At 35.7% G+C, this 25,074-nt stretch overlaps 1 protein-coding gene across 1 annotated transcript in view; it reads right to left on the bottom strand.

Annotated features, from left to right (window-relative positions):
* Window positions 1–24,650, bottom strand: part of LOC149575887 (ATP-dependent RNA helicase-like protein DB10) — a 36,513-nt gene extending 11,863 nt beyond the window's left edge. The window contains exon 1 of the mRNA XM_089815872.1: window positions 24,056–24,650. Within this exon, the coding sequence (XP_089671998.1) occupies window positions 24,056–24,505 (450 nt within the window). The 5' untranslated portion in view covers window positions 24,506–24,650. The remainder of the gene's footprint in view (window positions 1–24,055) is intronic.
* Window positions 24,651–25,074: the final 424 nt, after the last annotated feature.

Genomic DNA, 25,074 nt, shown 5'->3' with positions numbered 1-25,074 from the left:
TACCATCTCCACCAGGGTTTTCCCTTGGCCAAGGTTTCCCTAGTTAACAAAATATGGTGTTATGAGTTCTCTTTGTATATGGATATTATTACTATTCAGCATTGTTAATTTACTTTCATATGCATGTTATAAAGTAATTAACAATATTCAATTGTGGGCAAAAATTTGTAGAAAACTGATTCACTCCCCCCCTCTTAGTATTATCTATTTCTAACAATTTTTTCATCAGCTATATCTCTCAACTCATGTTGAAACGCCTTATCTAATGGGCCTTTCTTGTGGGTGGTGATTTGTGGTTCTTCTACATCATCATCCTTCCTAGAAGGCAATAGCAAGAAAGGATGTCTAGAGGCTTGTTGAGTCGATGGTGTCATTGATTTTTTATTCCCGCTATATGCATCGTGTTTCCCTTTTGAAACTAATTTGTGAGCATTTTCTTGTTCTTTTACAAATGTTGCTATTTGCCCAAGCAATAACCCTTTCTTTTCTGGCCCCTCACACATATTAATCCCTTTACCCCTAAGGCCCAAGAAATGAAGTTTGACTCTAGAGTAAAAGCTACTATATTGTATATTGCAAAAATTACATTTCCAAATGAACCTCCCACCTCCAATACATTTTGAAATTCTTGTAGTGAGTCTCCATAAGGGAGACCCTTTATCAATTTTAAATTGAGACCCCTCTCCACCCACTAAGCTTAGACTATTCATTGTTGCACTTGCAATCTATAACAAAAATGAAAAAAAAAAACTTCAAAACTTCTACAAAACTTGGATTAAATTTGAAACTTCAGAAAAACTTGGAACAATATAAGAATAAACTAAAGAAAATGATTCAAATGCATACCTTCAACACTCAAATCTGCCTTTAGGAAAGAATTTGTTACTCCACAATCAATCTCCTTGGATTTCAATCACTTCACTTCAAACCTGCAACAATGAGAGAGCAAAATGAGAGAGCAAATGCGTGTAGAATGAGTTTGAGAACTAAAATGGGTCATCCTAGGGTTTTGTGCAAAAAAGAGCAATCAAAAAATGTTCGGCCCAAATCCATTTTTGGCTTGTGGATCCACAGGGGCCTACTCGGATCTTTGTCAGATTCCCCCGTGTCCGTCCATGTCGGATTCACATAAGGTCATAAATGACCCTCTTGATTCGTGCAGATTCGTGGACTGTGAATCCACGCGAATTCATAGGGTTTTTTACGGACCCTATGCGAATCTAGTACACAAATCCGAACCTGGTACATCACTACAAACCCAAATCCAGTCCATGGGTCGGATTCACAAATCCAATAATGTATGTTATTTTACAAATTTATTTGGAAATTTTGCCAAGTTGTTTTGTCTAAATCAAATTAGGCTCAAACTTTCATACAATGCATTTCTTCAAGATCAATGCTTATTCAGCTACAAATTCAACGAAGGTGGATTCATAAGGAAGTAATACTCTCTGATGGCTTCTTCACAATCTTATCATAATTTGATAAATGAATCCTCAAATCCTAGTAATATCTCACCTTCTTGATCCTACACTTGGATTTATTAAGACAATGTGATTCCCAAGGATAAAACTCTAACAATGTTTTGAACACCAAAAACTGATGGGTAAAATATGATTACTAGTGGTCAAGCCACTACTGTAATGCATCATAATCATGTTTTTCTTCAAAATACAAATATTGAAATTGTTGGTGTAATTAAACATTCTTAATTACATTTTACTTAAGTTTTCTTAGGATAATCCATTGCATAGTAGTTTGCATATGGGAGTACCTAAGAGTTTGCACCTATATTAGCATGGTGTAGGAGAAATTCCACTTTAGGTAGTGATAGTTGTTATCACATTCTACTTATGTGTAAGATCCACCTTATTGCACATATCACATTATCATCCTCCACATGTTGTCCATGCTTCATTGCACATAATCCACCTTTGGTGGACATGTGATTCTGCCTTGTGTGGGTGATAACTTATCTACTCCTTATTGTAGTCTCTTATTCCCTTGCCTGTATAAGCAGGCACATCTACATTGTAAATAACTCCAGTTTAATCAATCAATCCATCAGTTATGGTAATATAATCCAGCCCATGTCTATTAGCAATAACATCATTCTTGCATCTCGTAGCAATTGTCTTGCCACTCTTTTGTGGAAGTTGTCTTGGTCATTCATTTGATCCTACAGGTGTTGTATAGTCACCTAAATCTCTAACATGGTATTAGATCTCTCAAGGTGTGAAGACTTCTCCTTAAGAGTTAGAATTTTGGCTTAATTCGAATGTGGGTGCAAAATAAGGCAATTTGGGCATCACCGTTGCATCCAAGAGGTTAATCCAATGAATTTTGACTATAGAGACTCCTATATCTGGGTAAAATTGTTTTTCTGTAGGAAAACAAATATTAGTTGGAGGACCATTTGGCAGGTGTTGAATTTGGAGAATTCAGATCTGTCATCATTTTATCTATGCATTTTATGAGATCTTAGTTAAAATCTGACCTTTGTAAGGAGACAGAAGGTTTTCATATAGATCTGCTACTGCATTTTTTATTCAGATCTAGGCAAATATTATCAGAATATTTTGTATTGCCTGTGGCAAAATTCATTTATTTGGGCAGACAGTTTCTGCACTTTTATTTTCAGATCTAAGAAAAAATATATTGTTTGGGCAAAATTAATACATGTTATCTGTAGTCAACTCTGGCCCTTTAAGGGATGAATTTATTACCGATTTTTGCTCGTAGCTATTTGGCAGGCTCCTTGTTCTGTGGAGCAGCAACTTGGTGTGCGAGGAGGATCTCCATATTTATCAACTGCTGAGATGTTTTTCACATTTATCAACTGCTGAAATGTTTTTCACTGGTGATGTCTTTGCGCATGTACCACATGAAGCTTGCACAGCATTTCTAATGGCCACATGTGACAGTGATCAAACTGGCTAACCACATGGAATATTGGCTGGTGCGCAATTTGGAGGCCCACAATTTATAGTGCAGCAGTGAGTTCTATTCGGATTGGATCTTCATTGCATGGCAGTCTTGTATACTCTCTATAAAGAGTATTTATTTCTCTTATAATAGAGAGTCTGATAATTCCATCAAGCACTGGCTGATGTAAAAGAGGTCCAGCATTTGGCATTTCATCAATTCCTTCCTAGTGCTTGTATCATATTTTGGATTTCCTCATATATTTGCAGATTGACCACAGATATTGTGCAGATCAGTGCTATAGCCCGTGAAATTTTGTGGTCCATGGCAGTGTTGAAGGTTGTTCGGAGATCACATGAACATCCTTCATTTAACCCATGCACAGTCAGATTGGAGCTTGTGTTGTGGAGTCTCTGATTGTACCACAGCCTATCCAATTGGCGACCAGTGTGGTTTCTGGCAGGAGTAAGTGTAGCCTTGCGATCTGTTTAGCCGATGGCATCTTTGTTTGCATAGCCATGGCATCTTGGTTTTCATCCATCAACAATAACACTGGTTTTCATCCATCGACAATAACACTGGTTTTCATCCATAACACTGGTTTCTTGCATCTCCAGCTCTCTAAGATTTTGACCAGAAATGATCTTCGGACCAGGCACGTTCTTTATTGACCGAGTTTGCAGTTCACTGGCATTGTCATTGAGCTGTCAATACAAAGATTTACTTGTGAAAGTTGTGCGAGGATTGTCCTTTGATAGTCCATGGTGGGGGCTGGACTGTGGCACCCACCATATCTATTTTCTTCACATAGGTATCTTTGTCTCTCTGCCCAGCAGGTGGTCATATCAGCGACCAAGAGTGTACTGATTCTGAGCCCAATGTGTTTTGCCCTCTCTATATGCCTCTAAGGGAGTATTTTTTTTGCTCATAACTTGGGCAAATGGAGGCAAAATTTGGCAAACAAGATATCGACAGAAAGCTCTTTTCATCATTCACATTGGTGCAAGTATCTTTCAGTAATTTTGTTGTTTAATACTATTTTTTAGCACTTGAAGATAAATCTTGGTGTGTATAATCAATTGTTGATCTCAAGTAATGATGTAAAAAGTTTATCATTGACATAATCATGGGATATGGAACACGTCCTGCCATTATAAATTCAACTAAGGATAATTATGAGTCATGGTCAAAAGGAATCATCACACATTTTAGATGGCTTAATCTCTTGCCATATCTTTATGGACTCAATACTGAGCCAAAGACACAGCAGAAAAAACTAGTTTGAGAAAATAAAAATGATCATATTAAAGGATTGTTTGGTTTGAATCTCAATTCAGATTTACGCCATGCACTCTACTCCAAGATCACAAGTATTTATGGCCCACGCACAGTTTGGACCATTATTTGAGAGCATTTTGGAGACCCATATGTTTCTCCTTTCCCAGATGATCCTACCGCAGATTGTCTCCTTCCACTTGATTGATACAGATAACATTCCCTATAATGATGAAACATTATAGGAGATTGAGTATTATGCAACACTTGAAAGATATGATGATCCAGTGACTCCATGTGCAGCTCCTACTTCTCCAATTGAGATCACAAATTCATCTTATTGGTGATTTCAGCGTCAATAAAAGAGATCTCTATTTGTCTTCCTGATTGGGATTCCTATTTGCCACATATTGGTTCATTATTTGTGGAGTCTCATATTTCAGATTTAGGAGACACATTTGAGGGGATTTCTCTTCTTTTTTTATGTCAACTTCGTCACATTTGGAAAATCTTCTTCATTGCCTTTGGAGATTGGCATTGATGAGTCTCTTCTTTCACTTGATATGTCACATTGCTTGGTTCATGTTGATCATGGTTATGTGATGGATTCTTCGAGCTTGGAGACTCAAATTAAATTTTCAGGGGCATCATTCATATTTGATGATAGTTGTGGCACCAATGTTGTCACTTCATCTTTGTCTTTGGAGCTTGTTCAAAATCAGTTTCCATTAGTTCCTTACTTGTCACCTTCTATTGTGACTGGGAATGTTCCTGATTGATTTGTGACATCTTCATCATCCAAGGACAAGGCAACATGTGAATGGAAGGCATTCTTGCATCTGTACTTGGTCCATCTTCTTCCCAAGGGGAGAAATGTTGTTTGTAGGCATTGGACTATATTTTGTCTTCAAGCACTTACAATACTTGCATGAGATTCTTCATTATGATGTGATCTTTTCCCTTTCTCCACTTTATGGGAGATTGCATTGCATTTGCATATTGTACATGGGCACCCAACATGGCCTAGTAGCCAGGAGCCACCTTGCATTGTGAGTTTTAGTGCATTCCCCTAAGTTGCACTTAATGGAGGGTGTTGGTGTAATAAAATATTCTTAGTTACACTTTACTCACATTTACTTGGGATAATGCATTGCATAGTACTTTGCATACGAGGCACCTAGGAGTTTGAATCTATGTTAGCACATACTGTAGGAGAAATCCCACTTTAGGCAGTGATAGTTATTATCACATTTCACATTGCATGTGAAATCCACCTTTAGTGCATATACCACATTATAATCCTCTAGATGTTGCACACTCTTCATTGCAGACGATCTGCCTTTGGTTAACATGTGACTCCACTCTATGTGGGTGATAACTTATCTAATCCTTATCATAGCCATTTATTGCCTTGCCTATATAAGCAAATGCATCTACGTTGTAAATAATTAGAATTGAATCATTAAATCCATTAGTTACAGTATTGTAATCCAAGTCATGTCTATTAGCAATACTATCATTCTTGCATCTTGTTGCAATTGTTTTGCCATTCTCTTGTTGAAGTTATCTTGGCCTTTCATTTGATCCTATGGGTATTGTAGAGTCGCCTAAAACTACGATCATTAGGTTGAGCCCCAAAAGCTTTGCTTGTAAAAGCCATCCATATCTTATTGGCAAAGCTTAGTGAAGAACTTGGGTAAATTGGTCTAGTAGGAAGATGCCTTAAATTACCAGTGGCTTCATAAAGTAATAGATTAAAAATGATCTAATTAATCCTTGTTTGTTAGTTGCTAAGATCATTCAAACATTGGCACAAAAAGTTTTTTAACACAATAGCAAATGGCATGGAGATAGCATAAAAAACTTTACATAGAATTAAATTACTTGGGTTTAAAGCAAGCAAAACTCAAGAAACTAATAAAATAATATAACATTTTTAAAAAATAAAGACAATATTTTATTTTGTTATATCAAAGCAAATATAGTGCATAGATGTCAAAAACGTGGTGTATAAAAGAGCAAGTATCACTAAAAAATAGGCTTTTCAAAACCGATTCTCTTTTGACTGAAAGGCTTTATATAAAAGGAAAAAGAGTGCATGAAGCAAGACTGCCTATTCTAAGGACAGCCCAACTTTTGTTTAGCTAAAACCTACAATAAAAACTAGCATTAGTAAGTTATATTGATATTCCAACTTTACCTAAAACCTGGGATTAAAACTCTTACTAATACTTTAAACTCCAATTCTTGTATATATTTACTTAAAGTAGAACTTAAAATGCCCTAAACCTTAATCCTATAGTGAAAATTTCCAATCTTCCAATGCTTTTACTTTACTATACTTGCTGTAAAAATGAACCAATATAGAATGTGGTTACATTAAAAAACTTAAACACACTTCTTGTAAGATATGAGAAAGAGCATAGAGAATGTGGCTGGTAGCAATTACCCCAAATTAATCACAAGTTTTTTAGTAATGCTACTATAATATAATGGGTTACTTCTTAGAAGACCATAGTCTTTCCTGCAGTTTGGTCTAATTTTGCTAGGATGTATGTAGAAATAGATGATTCAACCTCATAAGTCAAGAATCATTTGCTAACACACTACACTTCACAAAGAAAGATCAAGCAAGAATTATTTTTTCAACACAAACTACAAATTTTGTATCGATTGCACAAAAGAATATGTTACAAACGAATGAACAAATCCTTATGAAAGGATGAAAGAAACTCTAGATGCAAACCCTAAAGTAATATTAAATTAGCTACTGCCAAGTGTCACAATCATACTGAATGAGACAACTTCAGCTATAATTACTAATGTTTTTAGCCCAGAAATAAAATAAAACAGCAATAAAGAGAAGAACAAAATAGCTGCAAACGACAAAAGAAATTATCCTGGGAAACCCCTTCCACTTGAAGGGAAAACCCAGCAACATCAGAAAAATGTATCTTTTATTGACAAAGAAATGTTGAAGTACAAAACTTTCACCTGTTAATTACAAATTGCAATACACCAAGCAATCACATAAATAGGATTGAGATTAGACTCTTCATCTTACATACGAAGGTCTCTTCAAATCCAAAATGCAAGACTCTTCATATTTCCAAATATTTGACATTTCATATTTCCATACATATGCCTATTTGCATGACGTATGACACGTCTTCTTCTATAAAATTATCTTACATATTATCACAAAATGTCTCTTTCAGCTGAAGATGACCATAATAGTTATAACAAACATATTTCTATTTCATAAAATCAGAGATAAAGATCTCTATCGCAGCTACAACCTTCAACACTCCCTCTTAGCAAGAGAGAGATCTTTAGTACTGCAGGTACACATAGCTACAACCAAAGATGATAAATTTACATCACATAACACACGTTATCTCCGCATTACATAATTCACCATAAATGGAGTCACACACATGACTTTCACCATGCCTACTCACAGACGGTGGAATGAATGCTTCAAAAGCTTCTCCCAGAGAAGAATACATTTCCACCATGCCTACTAGCAGAGGGTGGTCCACCATGCCTACTAGCAAAGGGTGGAACAAGAGCTTTCACCTCAACCTTCTCCCAAAGAAGAATGCATTTCCACCATGCCTACTGGCAGAGGGTGGTCCACCATACCTACTCGCAGAGGGTGGAACAAGGGCTTTCACCTCAATCTTCTCCAAATGAAGAATGCATTTATCACTGACATTTTCTCTTAACAAAGACTCCCTCTCAGCAGGGACAACTTTAATCACCATAAAAAGGAAGTTGATTCCAAGTGTTTTATTGTCACATAAGCTTGCAAAGGGTTGGATACCTCCCTCTAAAGCTGAATTGTCTCTCTCTAAACAAGATCTTCTACTTTTAACTGAAGATAATGTGCCACCAATTTAATATCAAGACTGCAAACAACATTGCAAATATCTATCACTATCCCATTGCACCCTGCAACCAAGAGAGATTTATAACAACTCAATTATCATAGAAATCAAAGTAAAGATATACTCTCCTTCCAGTTAAATAAAAATCATAGAATACTTATCTCTTTCATATGTATATAAACCAATGTTCTTTCAACTAAAATGTCCTCTGTTCATGAACAAGTCCAAGAGCTTACTTATAGACCATGCAACTAAAAAACAAATTCAAACAAACACATGAATGCCATTATAGCACCGACTTTCAACAGCAGATACTAATTCACTCTGAATTCATTTTGCTGGAAACAGTAACCAATATAATCCTCGAAGCAAATGGTCACAATGACACTACCCAACACTCCTCTGAAACATAATAGCATCAACTCCAAACTGTTACATTAGCAGCGGCTTATATAAGAAGTCTTCTTCTCTAATTCCACGACAAGACACAAAACAGAACAATATATGTAACCAATTTTGTTGATAGAGATCTGTTGACAATTTTAAACCTAAACCCATTCTTTGATTACACTTCCACCAAAAACACATAAGGTATAAAAATAAATAAATAACGGAAAGTTAAATTTTCATCTTCCAAAACTTATAGTCGGTTCAATCATCTGAACACCAGCTTAGAAAGAAAAACTAAAGATAATCATTCACTGACAAGTGGAGATAACAAACCGCAACTTACAAAACCAATCCTCAGAATTAATAACACCACTGTGAGAAGAAAACTTGTATACCGATATCATTTGCACCAATTCACAATTCAAATTAAGACCCCAATCATTTTCTGACATATTCGTCAAGTTTGTACATATTCAGATATCACATTTGCATTTTTGTAAACACACCATCCAAATTGGATTTGAGCCCTCATTTCTGCCTTTCTTGCTTTTTCTGGATAAATCAGCTGCACAAGAATTGAACAATTTGCCAGCCTTGCAAAATCTCAAGGTAAATAATAAGCTGACACGCAGTTAGTCATTAATATTGAAACATATCATGGTTCGATGATAGAAATATAGCCGTTTGAAAAGTTTTGGGAGAAGTCGCACACAAAGGCATGCAAAATAAAATTGTTGACATCATAATAAAATGATATTTGGGAGAAGACTGAATGAAAAAAAAAAATTCCTTGTTGGTCAAGATAATGATTCAGAGGAAAGGGTGATGGACCTTTTACAAAAGATAAGTTACTTAATTTGGCTTACAAACCCACTACCTCCCAAAGTGCTCAAATGGCTTTAAAGAGACTTAACCCATCCAAAGTTACTCCAAACACAAATCAATGATGGATTTGAGGTATTTGAGGTATGTGAGGATGGATTCAAATGATTTCAAGGTTCCTTGACCTATCTCCTACTCACAAAGACAAAAAGACTCCAAAAAGGCCTAGAGGCTTAGAAATCAGCAATTAGCCCAGCAGCGACCTATTTGGTCTTCAAACACAAAACTTTCCCAAAACACATGGAAAACTAAAACCACATTTAGATACCCTTTTGGCCATTTAATAACATATCTAAAACTCAGGTATTGGTCTTTTGGACAAAATAGGAGAACTCTAATTGTACCCCTACAAATACACTCAAAAGTAGGTGATTTAACAAAGCAACTACCGCCCAAAAATATCCCCAAGGTCTCAATTCTTGGACAATCTCAAGAAATGTCCCAATACCTCTAAATCTAAGAGGAATTAGACCCAAAACATATAGAACATCAAAAGCCCCAGTTTGGTTGCTTCAAACCCTTGATTTGAGGGTTTCTCCAACCTCGTTTTTCCTAACCTTTCCAATATCAATTGGTGATTGATTCACCATTAAATCCACCATATAAGGCTATTCCAATCATAAAAAAGCCATATCATTCAGCCCAAATTCCTGCTACTACACTTGTGCCATCAAATTTCAAATGAACACTCTTAGTCCCAGTCCTGTGATCACACTTTCCAATCAATTTGCTGCATGTAACAGGTTAGATTTGTATGATACAAGGTTAGTATACATCATTCCATGGATTCTAGGCCTTTGAGTCCATGAGATGGGTGTTAGTTACCAAGAAAGCTTCAAAACAAGGAAAGGAAAACTCAGAAATTCAAATTAATTTGCTGCTCATGAGTACAGTCATGGAAAATGACTCTCAAACCCTCTAAAACGTGTAACAAAGCCTTCAAATAACCTCTTGAAACCTTCCACAACTATTCTAGGTTAGATCTCAAAGAAAAACAAGAAATATCAAAGCAAAAAAATGGATTTGCTGATCCAAAACATGTATTTCGTTGATTCTTTGTGTTGTCTATACACTCCAGGCTTCCTTGCCTGTACAATGGAATTCCAAATACAAATAACAATCAATAACAACCTCTTCCAATCGGTTTGATGGAGTACTTGAGTGTTTTAACCACCAAAACTCCAATTCCCTCATAAATGACTACTAGTCATTATGCCTTGAACATTTAAAGTTTTAAACTATTAAAATGAACTAAAACTTATTAACTTAGTTCACTAAAGTGTTTCGAACACTTAGGAGACTTATTTAAACTTATTTAAACCCAACTAACCTCCTAGAACCTCCTAGACACATTGGGAAACTAATGGTCCAAATTACATTCATTTAATCCTTTCAAGGATATTATTTCATTCAAAGCCATTTCATGGTATTTAAACCATTATAGGAGCAAATACATCATAGTTGATATGATTTGCATCATTTAGGGTCCCTTTGACCTCCTTAGACCTTTGATAGCCATTAGGTGTCTTCCATTCCTTCATAATCTTCATGATTTGTTTGTTGTTCCTATGTGCCTCTGCACAAGATAACGACGGTATCAACCTTTTCTATAACCCACCAAATCATGGAATAACTCTTGTCGAGTGTACAAAGTAGTCCTGCTACAAAGTGCCAGTGATCCATGTATTTACAAAACCTTTATTGTCACCTAACACTACCAAACCTAACATTTGCATAGACGATATTCCATCGTCATGTCCCTCAAGGTTTGATTCGAGTGTCCTATAAAGCTGATTCTGGCAATATTCACCTTGTCACAAAAACGACAATTTTTGTTTGAGAATCAACTTTGGAATTTCCAATGCACAACCCTGATAAGATTTGCTAAAGTATACAAAAAAAAAAAGTTGATGATCAATAAGAAAAAGATGAGAGAATATGAGAATATATCCCTTACCAAAGAAAGATTGTCATTTCTTGGATGCCTCAAAGAATGACCCCCTTTTGAGAGCCTGATGACGCTGAAATACATTCTTCCCTTTACCGTTCCTGTACACATAATGCTAGGAAACATTATGTCAGCATGGGTATGAAGCTAAGCCATTATTCCAACAGCATAAGAACATGAGTGTTGCAAAATATTGGGCTTGAAGAGCAACTCTCATCCTCTGAAACACCCAAGATAAATAGGTGCCTTGAAATCTGAAGAGGGTGATTTGAAAAAAATTAAGTGAATTACCGGCAAGCATGTCTCAATGGGAATCGGTACTCAAAATGGATGAAAATATTGACTTCACTTGATGCAGTTATATTCAAATCAAAATGAATCACCGTCGAAACAAGGAAGACAATGAAGAATTATAATCGATGGAGAGAGAAAACTGATTACATCAAAAAGACGTCGACACAACTGAAATGCTCTCTTATCTATTTTTGAGTTGATTCAAAGGAGAAAAGACAATTGAAGATGCCATGTAAAATGCCATTTCTTTCACAAATGTCACTGTAGCTAGATTATAATATACAAATCTCCCTACTCGAAGAAGGAACTCATATTGAACATCAACTTGCTCCCTATTATGTACAAGACAATCTTTTGGTAAATACACGATCAACAAATCAAAAGATATCATAACAGGATCCCCTAATGACTGTCGACATGATCTGGAAGTTGTATGAGACATCCATTGAAGCACAACCTTTCTGATACTTCCCAATTATTCACCTTTCCCCTGGCCATTTTCAATAATAAGAAATTGTAGAGCACCAACACAGCTCCCCAGCACTCAAATCACAATTTCAATGCTAACACACACACACACACACACACACATATATTTATATATACTACAGAGATAATCACAAGGAAGGATCTAACACATACCTGCCCTGCAAAACACAACTCTTATATTGTTGTTTATTAAACTAGGCTCTGATAACATGTTAATATTTTTAGCCCAGAACTAAAATAAAATAGCAATAAAGAGAAGAAGAAAATAGGTACAAATGACACAAGAAATTATCTTGGTAAAACCCATCTACTTGAAGGGAAAAACCCAGCTACACCAGCAAAATGTATCTTTTATTGATAAAGAAATGTTGAAGTACAAAGCTTTCACTGTAATGATCCCATCTTTTGGCCTTCATGTTTTTTTAGCAATTGACCAAGTGTGTGTGCGTTAGCCTTGTTCTACATGGTCCCAAGGGCTAACGAAGGGTTTAATGGGATCTTGGAGTGTTTTGGCCTAGTCATTTCCAGTTTGGGCCAAAACGAAGTTGATTTACTCAATTTCAGGCATACTTACTATTTTTAGTAAGTCGGCAAGACACAGTGCAGGTCAATTTTGGTGATTGGATTCAATACTCCTCAGTGAGAGCTTTCCAATGAGCTATCACTCGCATTATTCGGAGTCCGATTGCTAATACATTTTAATGCCTGAAGTTTTATTAAAGTAACGTCTAATTTAATTGTAAAATATTAAAGTGTTACTTTAATATTTATTTTATGGTGATGTGTACCCAAGGGAGACATAAGGGGTATTTTAATATATGTTTTATATTACACATCTTTTATCCCACATTGCCCATATGAGTTGAGCGGACCTGTGGGAATAGAATAAAAGGAAGCATTTGTGGCTTCATTAGACAGGTTGAATATGAGAAGAAATTGGTGTGTGAGTTGCAGCTCTGTTCTTGGCATTTGAGGACGTCTATCCTCTCTTGTAACATTCTAGACGTCATTCCCTTGGGGTTTGGCCTTTGGAATTCTTTCTTATTGGCTTCATTATCAGGCAGTTTAGTTGCATTTCCGACTACAGGCAGATTTGATATTTTGCTCATATCTTCTTCACTACTTGTCCGACGCTTATGCCGCTTGGAGGGAATGGTATTATGAAGGTAGTGGACTGATTGGAGGACAAAGTATTGTAGCAGCAAGTTCGTAAGCATGGGCTGGAGTATTATGACAATATTGCTGAAGTAATTAGTGAGTTGATAAATCTGCCATGTATTTGTTTTTATGAACTCTGAAAATAACATTTTATTAGCAGCAGTTCATTTCCACTTTGCATATTATTGTAGTTTCTTTCTTGTTTATGTTGTATGATACCAATTCCATACACGAAACACAACAAACAAATAAACGTTTGATTTCCGGAGTTATAAGCGGTTTTAAGAAGTTGAATGCAAACTGTTTGACATAATTCCTTTCAGCAATTTGGTTTAGTTTTTTGGGACATCCAGGGGTGCCCATTACATTCACCTTGTTAATTACAGTACACCAAGCAATCACATCAATAGATTGTGATTAGACTCTTCATCTTACATATGAAGGTCTCTTCAAATCCCAAATGCAAGACTCCTTACATTTCCAAATATTCAACATTTCACATTTCCACAACTCATGCCTCTTTCCATGACATATGACACATGTCTTCTTATATAAAATTATCTTACATATTATCACAAAATGTCTCTTCCAGCTGAAGATGACCATAACGGTCATAACAAACCTAATTCTATTTCATAAAATCAGAGATACTATCGCAGCTACAATCTTCAAAAATTATTAGCCGAATTTAATAAAATGAAAAAGCACCTAAGTTTAGCTTAAGTGATTATTGTGATTAAACAACCTAATTAATTATATAATCATTATAATGTCCTAATAACTCTAACAACCCCCCTTAAGATTGACTCAAGTAGCGGCTAAAAATCTAATATGAATGCAAAAAGTAAGCATGAATGGGTCTCTGCAACAAGGCCTAAGTAGGTACCCATGGACAAAGCAACACAACTCTCATAACTAGAGAAAAGGAGAAAATGTGGGGCAAAACTCCTCTCCAAAAGAGAGAAAAAGAAATAGAAAAGAGTACAAGTGACAAGAATGAACAACTAAAGGTGTCCCCTAATATTGAATCAATTACATAGTACAATCAATATTCTCCCATAAGAATGGAAGAGACGATGTATCCCCCCATAATGAAGAAGCTCCAATATCACAAGAGCATACTTGAAGATGAAAGTTAAAGATGGTCTAAGAGTGAAAAACAATGTTCCTCCCGTTGGCAAGAAATGGGGCCATTAGCAAAGGTGGAAGCAACTCCATGAAAGGTGATGGAAGGATTAGTCTCATGTTGCGTGCTATGGAAGGTTACTCAATTGCCCACATGTTTGAATCAAAAGAAGCCCAACAAAATTTGAATTTTCCAATTTCAACAAAATGACTGTTGATCTTTAGCATTTTTGGTGATTGCAAACATGATCACAACATCGATTTCACAACAAACTGCCATTAAATTCCGTTGATCTCTAGAACTTGCCTTAAAATAAGTGCTTTGATGAAAAACCCCAAAAAATAACTGTGTAGAAGACCAAAGACATTAAGTTTCCACAGTCCATAATGATATAAGTTTCTAGATTAACTATGTGCATCTTTTAAAAGATTTTTTTTAAAATTCAAGTGTGGATTAGAGGCACGCAGTTAATCCAAAAGCCTATAAGTATATGCTTAGAAGATTTTAATTTTAAAAATGGTCAACCTATAGGTTTTAGGATTGATGAGTTTTATTTTGCTCCAATGTGCCTAAATTTGTGTGCCCTTCTCAGAAAAACGCAAAACATCAATTACTCAAATTTTGATGAAATCATAGCCAAACTATAAGTTTTGAGATGCTGCCAATACGAGGGGAACCCCAACTTAAGCTCAAAGTTCACAAAAAAAAAATCTCAAGGTTGGATCTCTCATAAATATGGACAAGAACTTAGCAAATCTGCTTTGATACCATGTAGAACTGGATTAATTAACCTCCCAAAGCAAGAATCATTTGCAAGCACACCACCTATCACAAAGAAAGATCAAACAAGGAAGATTGGCTCAACACAACCTAAGAATTATGTATTGATTCTAGAAAAAAATATGTTACAAAGGAATGAATCAATTGTTGGAATCTTTTGTTGTTGCTTCAAAAGCTCAAACTGTTAACCCGATCCACAGGTGGCGGTTAAGCCATGTCACGAATCTCCAAGGAGGTGTTGACAACAAAGCCAACAATCTTCCCCTCAGCATCCACTAAAGGGAGACTCAAACCTATGACTTAAGGAAGGCCCTAATACCAATAGTTGGAATCATTTGTCATTGCACCAAAAGCTTGAACTGGCAATGCCCAATACACATGCCAGAGTTAGCTCGACCACAAGAGGCAATTAAGCCATGTCACAAATCTTCAAGGAGAAGTTGACCACCAAGCCAACATCAATCCTTATGAAAGAATGTATGAAACCATAGATGCAAACCTTAGAGCGAGATTAAATTAGCTAGTGACTGGTGTCATAATCATAATGAATGAGACAACTTCAGTTGTTATAAGCTAATTTAATAAAAGGGAAAAAGCACCTACGATTAGTTTAAGTAAAGTAATTAAACGACCTAATTAATTAAACCATTACATAATGTTGTAATTACTCCAACAGCATACAAATGTGATATCATTTATCGGATGCCTATGCTATGTTTTACTATTGTTATTTTTGTCAACTGGAAGATCTCATTACGGTAGAACATTTTTAAAATGCAATTGCTACTATCCTCCATTATAAGAATTTGAGAGATGATAAATTTGTAGTAGCAAATGTTCTCATTCTTTAAAAAAAAAAGCTTCTTAAATCCTAATTCTAGAATCTAGGGGCCTTTCACGATGGAACCAGAGGACATCCGAGATACTAAAAGACCTAAACAAAATATAAAGAAAGGTTCTCGTGGAGGGTCCTCAAGAAGGATGTCCTCAAACACATCAACAAATGCATAACCTTTCAACAAAACAAAGCAAAACATGACTTTCCAACAAGTTTTCTTCAACTATTGCCTATCCCAAATTGAAAGCAGGAAAGCATATCAATGGATTTCAGTCGTAGACTTTATGAAGGGAGATTGATAAAGATTGCATTTATACCATCATGGATAGGCTCACTAAAAAGTGCTTAGGGTACATGGGTGGTGTAGTAATATTATTTTAGAGAGAGAGAAAGAGAGAGTTTATTTTCTCCTAGTACAAATTATTTGATTTGACTAATACACACTTACCACAAGCTATCACGAATAAACATATGGACATATGGAAATAGTGAATAAGTGAGCTTCAAGTTGCTCAAGGAGCTATATTTTGAATTAAAAATCAACATGGGTTAAGTGGTTATACATAAATAAATTTTGTTGTAATACCACCCAACACATGTCCATTTATGACATTGTATAATTATGATGCAGTAACCTTTATTGATTCAATAGTTACAAATAGCAAAGCATCAATGGCTAGTGACTCGGTAAAGCATAATCAAGAAATGCTAAAATCACTCTAAGAAAAACTTTAGTAGGCCCAAAATAAACAGGAAATTGTATATAGATCATGTCAAAAGTGTTCTAAGAGATCATGTAAATCGAGGCTATTCTCTTTTTCTAAGACTGAAGACCTATAAGCAATCTTCTATTAAAAGAAGTGGGGCTCAAAAGCTCAAACCTCACTTCTATGGACCTCCCAAGCTCTTGAGAGAGTAGGTGAAATTGCATGCAAGTTGGAGTTGCAAGAAAAATAGCAAGATACTATTTTCTCAATCTTGTCTCAAAAGGAAACTTGGACAAAATGTCACACGTTCAATGGAATTGCCACCCTTGAATGATGAGGAGAATCTACTACTAATACTTATATGAAAAAATTGAGGAATAAAGGTATTATAGAATATCTAGTTCATTGAATGAATATACTTGTAGAAGATGCTATAGATGCCGCTTGGGAGGAACAGAAGATCTCAGAACACCCAAATTCACATTGCTTAAGGACAAACATTTTGGAAAGGGCAGACTTCAAAAATCCCTGATTCTAAGTATGACAATTCTTGGATCACTTCCCAGCCTTGGGCAATGTTTCAAGCTTTTTCACATTATCATGTCCTCCCTTCATCTGTAACTTCCTTGTTTTCTTGTCGCTTTGCCCTCTGCAACTTTTGAGTTTTCCCCTACTTCTTATCATTTCTTTCATTTCTCCAATCACTCAATTTCAGTGTTACCCCAAGTTTCTAGGATGGGGACGACGGGATGGGGGGACAAGTTTTCAAGACAACAAACTTTTTTGCCAAGTTTGGGGACGGCAAGGGGACGGCTATATAATATGGGGAAATTTGCATATATAAATTACATTCATATGAAAGCATGGATAAAGCATGTCATTAACCTTAGCATACAACACTTCAATAGTCAAACCCAATACTCGATACACATTCATAATACGGAATTCGTTGTCAATATGCATGTAATACTAAAATAACAACATACAAAATTAATACACCCAAGAACATATTCGGAATTCATTATCGATAGCAACAAGAACAATAACCCACCTTCCAAATTGAGGCACACTTCTATCATTTAAAAATTAAGTCTGATATAAATTATCAATATACACATTATTGGCATAGCATTACAATTACTTTAGAAGATTGTTATTTGCACATTAGTGCCTGTACATGAAATAACATTCCTATGAAATACTAACATGGAAAACCTTGGAAACTATGTTGGTGTTGACTATTGTAGGTTTGGTACATCCCAATTTTTGCCCTAAAATTTTAAACTAATTATAGCCATTGAACCAAATTATTTCTTCATGTTCATGTGAAATTGAATTAGTTCATTATAGCCATTGTTATATCATGTTAGTTATAGCCGTTGCTTAATCCTTCATGTTCATGCGAAATTGAGTTAGTTAATTCTAGCCATTGTATCGATTTGATTTTCATATGAAATTGAGTTAGTCAATTCTAGCCGTTGTATCAATTTATTCATGATCATGGGAAATAGAGACAGTTAATTGTAGTCGTTGTATATATATATATATGATGAACAAGTTAGTTATTATGATATTGATGAAATTCCTAACGGTCACTTGATGATTTTAATTAGCAATTTATAAATCTTGAATTGATGTCTTGGCGAGAATGTTGTTTTGAATGATTACAGGATGAAGACCGGAGAGAGAGGGGAAGCATTGTGAAACAAGGTCATCGGAAGGGGATGGTCATATGGTTCAGTCATCAGAAGCGACAGGTTTGACCTAGAACCATCCTAGCAAGGTTATTAGGACTTGGCAACATATTTCATGGTGGAAGCGCATGAGCTAAAAATAAAACGTTATAATAAAACAATGCAAAATAAACATAAGTTCTTACCTTTAAGAATTATCAAATATTAATATCATTTAAATATTATTTTATACTCTCAAATATGATCATATGTAAATAATAATAAAGTGACACCATTACATTAAACACATTAATCCAATGATGCCCCCTTACTATTATGTACATATAAACATAATCAAGAAAATAAAACAATTATAAATAATATTAAATATTTAAAACTTTTCATCTTGTTTTCCTTTTCAATTTTCCCTCCTTTCATCATTTCTTTTTTAGCCGGTTGAAACAAGTTTCGAATATGATCTTTGTAACTGATGGTAGCCGTAAGGTCGGGCTCAAGTTTATTAAATGAACCTTTAAACATACTCGACATTCATCCTTGCCTTCGGCATACTCCCTTTCTTATACATTTCATCATATTTCCTACCTTTTGGCATTCCAAATCCATTGTTAATCGATCTTGTTAAAGACTGAACACGGCTTTGATAGTAATTTCGCCCTGCATCAAATCAATATTGCTTCCACAGTCATTGAATCAGGTTAGACGGCTTATTACCAGTGCAGACTCATCTCAAGAATTGGATTTAAAGAGAGTCACGTAAGAAGACCTAACTTTTGAAATCGTTTTATGTTTTCCTTGATTTTATCACTGCATTCTTGAGCCGGCAAATTATTATGAGGAAGTGAAACCCAATTAGTATTAAGATCACTGCACTTTAATACCAGAATGTCGTTTTTCTTTATGAATACAAATTGAAGTATGAATGCCTCCTGACTTAATCGTTGAAGCTTGTTTTGTTTCTAGTCTGCTGACTACTCTTCTTTAAATATCATTGCTATAATGTGTATTAAAAATCAGACATCTTCCTTTATTGTCTGAATATGTAATAATCTGATTTTTCCTTTAAGAATGATGTCTCTCAAGTATAATCAAATACATCCTGTTATAAATATAATAACTAAGATTGAGATAATGAACCCAAAACACCAAGGAATTCACTACGCAAATGCCAAAATATGGTGAAGAAGGTGTAAAGTATCTAAGTGAAGTTAAATCTGAAGGCACCAAGGAATTACCGGCTTGATGGCCTGAATTAGGTGAGGAGGTGTAGATGAACTTGTAAAACAAGAATAATATCATAATCAAATGAATAATAAATTAATTAATGCATTAGCTCATGCAAGTTCCATTTCTGAAATAAGTTGTCAAGCTGAGTAGTGGAGATCGGGTTGTAAACCCACATTTTGAAATCCTTGGCTAGGGTGGAATTAGGCATACTTGCCAGAACAATTGATCTTGTTGTTGTCCAGACACTTTAGTTATTTTGTCGAATAACTGCTAGAACCTCAACCCACCTGGATACTCTGATGGTTGGATTAATGAACATCCCAAGCGCGACCTCAGGGTAGGGAGGGTCGTTCTATTAAATTAGAACCTGTGGGAATAAGTAATGATCTGTTGTTGAGAGGTTAAGCCTATGTCATTGCTTCTCCTCTCACCAAAGCCAAAGCTTGGACAGCCATTGAAAGAAGCTTCACAAATTAATCTGTATGTTCCTTTAAACCCTTTAGGTTTAGTTAATTCTTTTCAAGATTGAAAATCATTTACTTTAAAGATAGTTATTACGTTAAGGTAGTTAAATGATCAAAGATATTTTGATTTGAATTTCCTTTCAAGAACATTTGCTATATATTATCGGTTGAAATCTAGAAGTAGTTAAATGATTACATCTGATATTTACTTTCAGCTGATTAAGTAATTTTAATTACGTTTCAATTTGTAATTCAGCATTGTAATTAGATTTATTTCAGTTGTATATAGTCATTGGAAATCTTAGTCATGTGAATAAGAGTTAGAAATCAGTTAGATTAAGACTGAAATTAGTTAGTAAAAATCAGTATGTTACAGAGTTGCTATAGATAATCGATCAAGCATATGTCTCCCAATAGCCTTCTCACTCTAGACCACAATCACCAATGATCTAAGTGGGGTTACACTGTTACACCCCTAGAACTACACCACCAGTTCTTTGTAATGGATTGATATTAATACGAAGTCGAACAGGTCTGCTATACTGTTTCGATCATGATGCAACTTTCCAATATTCATCAAATCTTCCACAAAGGACCCACATCAACACAAAACCAACTTAGCACTAATGTATTGCCACAAGATGACATAAAGATGCATGTTCCAGGCTATAATGTGTTTTCCATGCTTTCCCAAAACCTTGCAAACAATCAGCTATATGATTTTGGGCATGAAGAATGATTGTAGCAACATTCTTAATTTCATGATTCTTAATGTAATATTGCCAAACACTAATCACAGGACCCCAAATAGTAGGAATAAAATACCAAAAAGTAATAAGCATAATAGGGAAAACTTGGAAGTGCCCAGTTTTAATATTAAAAAATTTTAAAATAAAGAGTTTCATAAAAAAAAAGTGCTTTTCTAAGTGCAGATGCAACCTACCCCATTGGTGATGTCAATTTGTATTGATGACTTCCAAGGTGTCCATCCCTATCATTTTTTTAAATTGAGGACGTGGGTGGGCCATCCCCTAGTCTTGGATATGTCCTCAATACTAAGACGGGGGAAATCAAGCCAAGGACACGTCCCCAGGTTACACTGCTGAATTTCCTTGCCTTGCACTCCTGGATTTCTCATCCCTCACATACCTTTCCACCAACCCTCAATTCCCTGCACCTTTGAACTTTGATTGTTTTAAAATATTGCATGCCTATCTACACCAACCAACTTTCCTATTTTGCTCACATTTTGAGATTCCAAACATTATTCTTCTAGCACCCCTTTCATCAATTTCTCGCGGCCCCATTTTCCAATCCCTTGTAAAACGAGTAGATGGATAATACCTAAGGAAGAATGGGAGGAGAGAATATGTCTATTAAGAAAGAATGGGAATGTTTGAGACAAAGCGACATTTTATCATGGAGTGCCCAGCATACAATGGCATCCACTCCAGCAACTAGGATATTTTAGAAGTGGACAATTTAGGTACTTTATTTAAAGAAACACAGCTAGGCAAGACTCATTGTCAAAGAGCAAACTTAAAGAAGAGGTTTCAAAAGGTCTAAAGTTCAAGCACCCTATTATGGGGTGCATGCTATTTTAGGGGGTCCCATAGGTTGTTGTAGCCTCGCAAACATTATTAAAATCTTTCATTCATTCATTCATTGTCTCCTATAAATGTTTCAAGTTGTGTTTCCCTCTTGCCACTCATGAATTGATCGTCACCTCAATCCCCACAGTATCAATTATCCTAAAGTCCCAACATGATATTCAATACCTTGGAAACCTAATTCTTGACTTCTAATAGAAAACTCCTAGGCCTTTCCTTTTCAACATGCGATATTGTAAAACCATATACCCAATAGACTTTTAAGTTTTTCTTTCCCTCATCACTCTAGCACTATGTTGTACTCTAGATCCTCAATCCTCACTCTTTCTTGCATTATCAATATCAAAATCCCAATCCCCATCCTACCCCCTTCATCAGTGTCTCTAAATCCCAATCCTAGACCCTACATCACATATCTCTGAATCTTGATCTCCCTCATTCCTTACATCACATATCTCTAAAGCCTAATCTCATCCCCTTCCTACATCAAGTATCTCTAAATCTCAAACCTTGCTCGTTCATGCATCAAGCTATCTCCACATAATGTCCTTACTCCTCCCTACATCAAGTATCTCCAAATCCCAATCCTCACCCCCTACATTGAGTATCCCAAAATCCTAATCCCCGCTCACTATTGAATTAGGTCTCTCCTCCTCCTTGCATCGAGCATCATTGAATCCTTATTGGCGCTCCTTGATCCTCCATTGGCATTGTACTTGTTAAACCACATTCAGCACCCAGTTGAACTCTATGCTAAACTAGTTGCATCTACACATAGCTCGATGGCAACATATCAAGTTTGGCAAGATTGGTTAAAATACACCAATTTCTATTAATTACTTAGTATAAAAAAATTAAGGCTCGAATGAGTCATACACATCTTGGATTCTCGATGGAACATCATTAATTAGTAATTATGATGTATTTCAATGCATAGTAACCATACAAGCAACATATGTATAGCTTTTAGCTACAATGAATTCTTCATTGCGCCAATTAACCGCTAGGATTGTCGTTGCACCAAAAGATCGACTTGTTAATGCTTGATTCAACTACTAGACTTATAGAAGATACAAGAAGTTGATAGGCCATATCGTGAACTCCACAAGGGATGCTGAACCACTACCAACAATCCCCCTCCCAGTATCACTCATCGCGGCCTATGTAGATTTGAACCTATGACCAAGCTCTGATACTACTTATTAATCACTAGGGTTGCCCTTGCACCAAAAGATCAACATGTTAAGGCCTGATACAACCACTAGACTTATTGAAGATAGAGGAGACAATTAAGCCATCTCATGAACCCTATGAGAGGTGCTAGCCCACTGCCAACAACACCTACAAATTCCACCCATGTTTAAGCTTTTGTCATATAGCAAGCAACATGGTAGCAACTAAAGAAGCAAGTCAAGCAACTTAAACAAGTGGCAAGGCTGGATCATGACAGCAAATGAATGCTTAGTAACATGCATAAGAATAGTTACAAACAATAGTGCATAAAGATGAATTTAGAATAGAAAGAACATGAAACTTATTTTTGGCTTTACCCTAAGGTTGAGCACCTTGTAATAAATGTATGATGCTATATATAGGATAGGTAGAACTAGGGGAAATGTGCTTATATATACCCTGCTTACTATATTATAGAGATAAAGGCAAAACCGGAAAGAGAGTGCAATGTATGCAAGTAGAAAATGGATATATAAGCCTATCCACATGTAGATGGCAGGAAACAAAAGATATATTGACTAATAGACAAGATGTTCAGGATTTTTGTATAATTCAGCTTTTAAGGCGAAAGATTCTCGCAACTCACAGTACAGATCCTCAAACCACGGAAACCTGTTACTTTCATAGTTTGGATTCTAGGTTTTCAACCAGATGTTAAGCATTCTCCAGGTGATTGAGAAACATTCTTGGCCCATTTAAAAAATTTCACAGGCCATGCAGGTTGAATATTAGGTTAATATTTGATTCCACCAAAGCCCTGCAAAGAGTGATACTGGAACATATGACTGGCCGAATTGAAGTAAAACTAATAGATGCAACAATCTAAATTCACACTAAAAATATGTTTACCAGTAATCAAATTAAACAAAAGTGACAAGTACAACCCGTTTCATTGTCGGCACACTCACACAGATATTGGGACTAAAATAACACAAAAAGTGAACTGTTCAATCCATATATCATTGAGATTTAATCTTCATCCCGGATAGGAATTGCAAGAATCTTCTTAACGAGTAAAATCAATATGATAAGTACTACACACCAGTCTGTCCTACGAGACGTTAAAACTCATCTGATACATGAAACGCAACCATAATTCGTGTAAATTGAAGATGTTTGATAACTAACCTGCTGGCTTCTCGATACAGGAATAGGAGCTAGCTTGGGCTGAGCTGGAATTAGGCCACTGGAGTTAGGATAGATGGAATCTGACCTGCCCCCCTGATGAACAGTAGGCATAGAATCTGACCTTGCGACTTGCTGAACAGAAGGCATGGAATCTGACCTGGTGCCCTGTTGAACAGCAGCTTGGGTGTGAACAGGCGCCGACTGGTTTTGAAGAGATGGGTCAGCGGTGGTTAGGGGCACAAACTTCGGGGCGGAAGCCGCCGGTGGAGGACCTGGGGGCAGCGGCGGAGCGGCAATTGGCCTTTCATACTGCGTAATATTTGTATGAGGGTTCCAATAATAAATGTAGCCCGTGCTTGTGTCCACCAGGACTCGCCAGGGCTCCGGAAGAGTCGGATCGTGCGGCGCATATTGAGGGGCCGGCGTTGCTGTTGTCACTCCATTCTCCATGCTTGCAAGATTTAAATCCTTTTACTGTTTCTACGATGGAAAACCAAAACCCAGCTCGATGGCCAAAACAATTAGGCTGTGCGTCAAACAGAAGCGTTACCGCGAACGGTGCTTCGAACAAAGAAGGAAACTTATTAGAAAACTCGGATATTATTAGTTCCTGAGCTAATGGAATCATTAGATTTTATATTAGTTACATAAATCTAAATTTGAAGATATACTAATGTTTAAAAAAAGTTATATTAATTTGTATGTTTTTTGAAATTGAAAAATACAATTTTTTGAAAATTACATTAGCCTAAAATGGTAAGAAAAAATTCTTCAACAAATATTGTCTAATAACAAATTTATTAATGAATGAATTAATTACAACTTTATCTTTTCCACATTTGTAACAAGTGGATTAACTTTTTTTAAAAGGAATCATTTTTATCTTTCACCTCACCAATGAATTGAATGTCGAAACAATATTAATTATCTCTATCTATTTTCTTTACCAAGTTCAAATATAAAGTTAAATGTTTTATATTTTTTATTTTAAATATATTTATTATTAATTTTACATTGAT

Source organism: Cupressus sempervirens, chromosome 1 (assembly GCF_028749045.1).
Source record: "Cupressus sempervirens isolate cs-2001-9-10 chromosome 1, ASM2874904v1, whole genome shotgun sequence".
NCBI lineage: Eukaryota > Viridiplantae > Streptophyta > Pinopsida > Cupressales > Cupressaceae > Cupressus > Cupressus sempervirens.
This window is presented reverse-complemented; position numbering and strand designations above follow the sequence as displayed.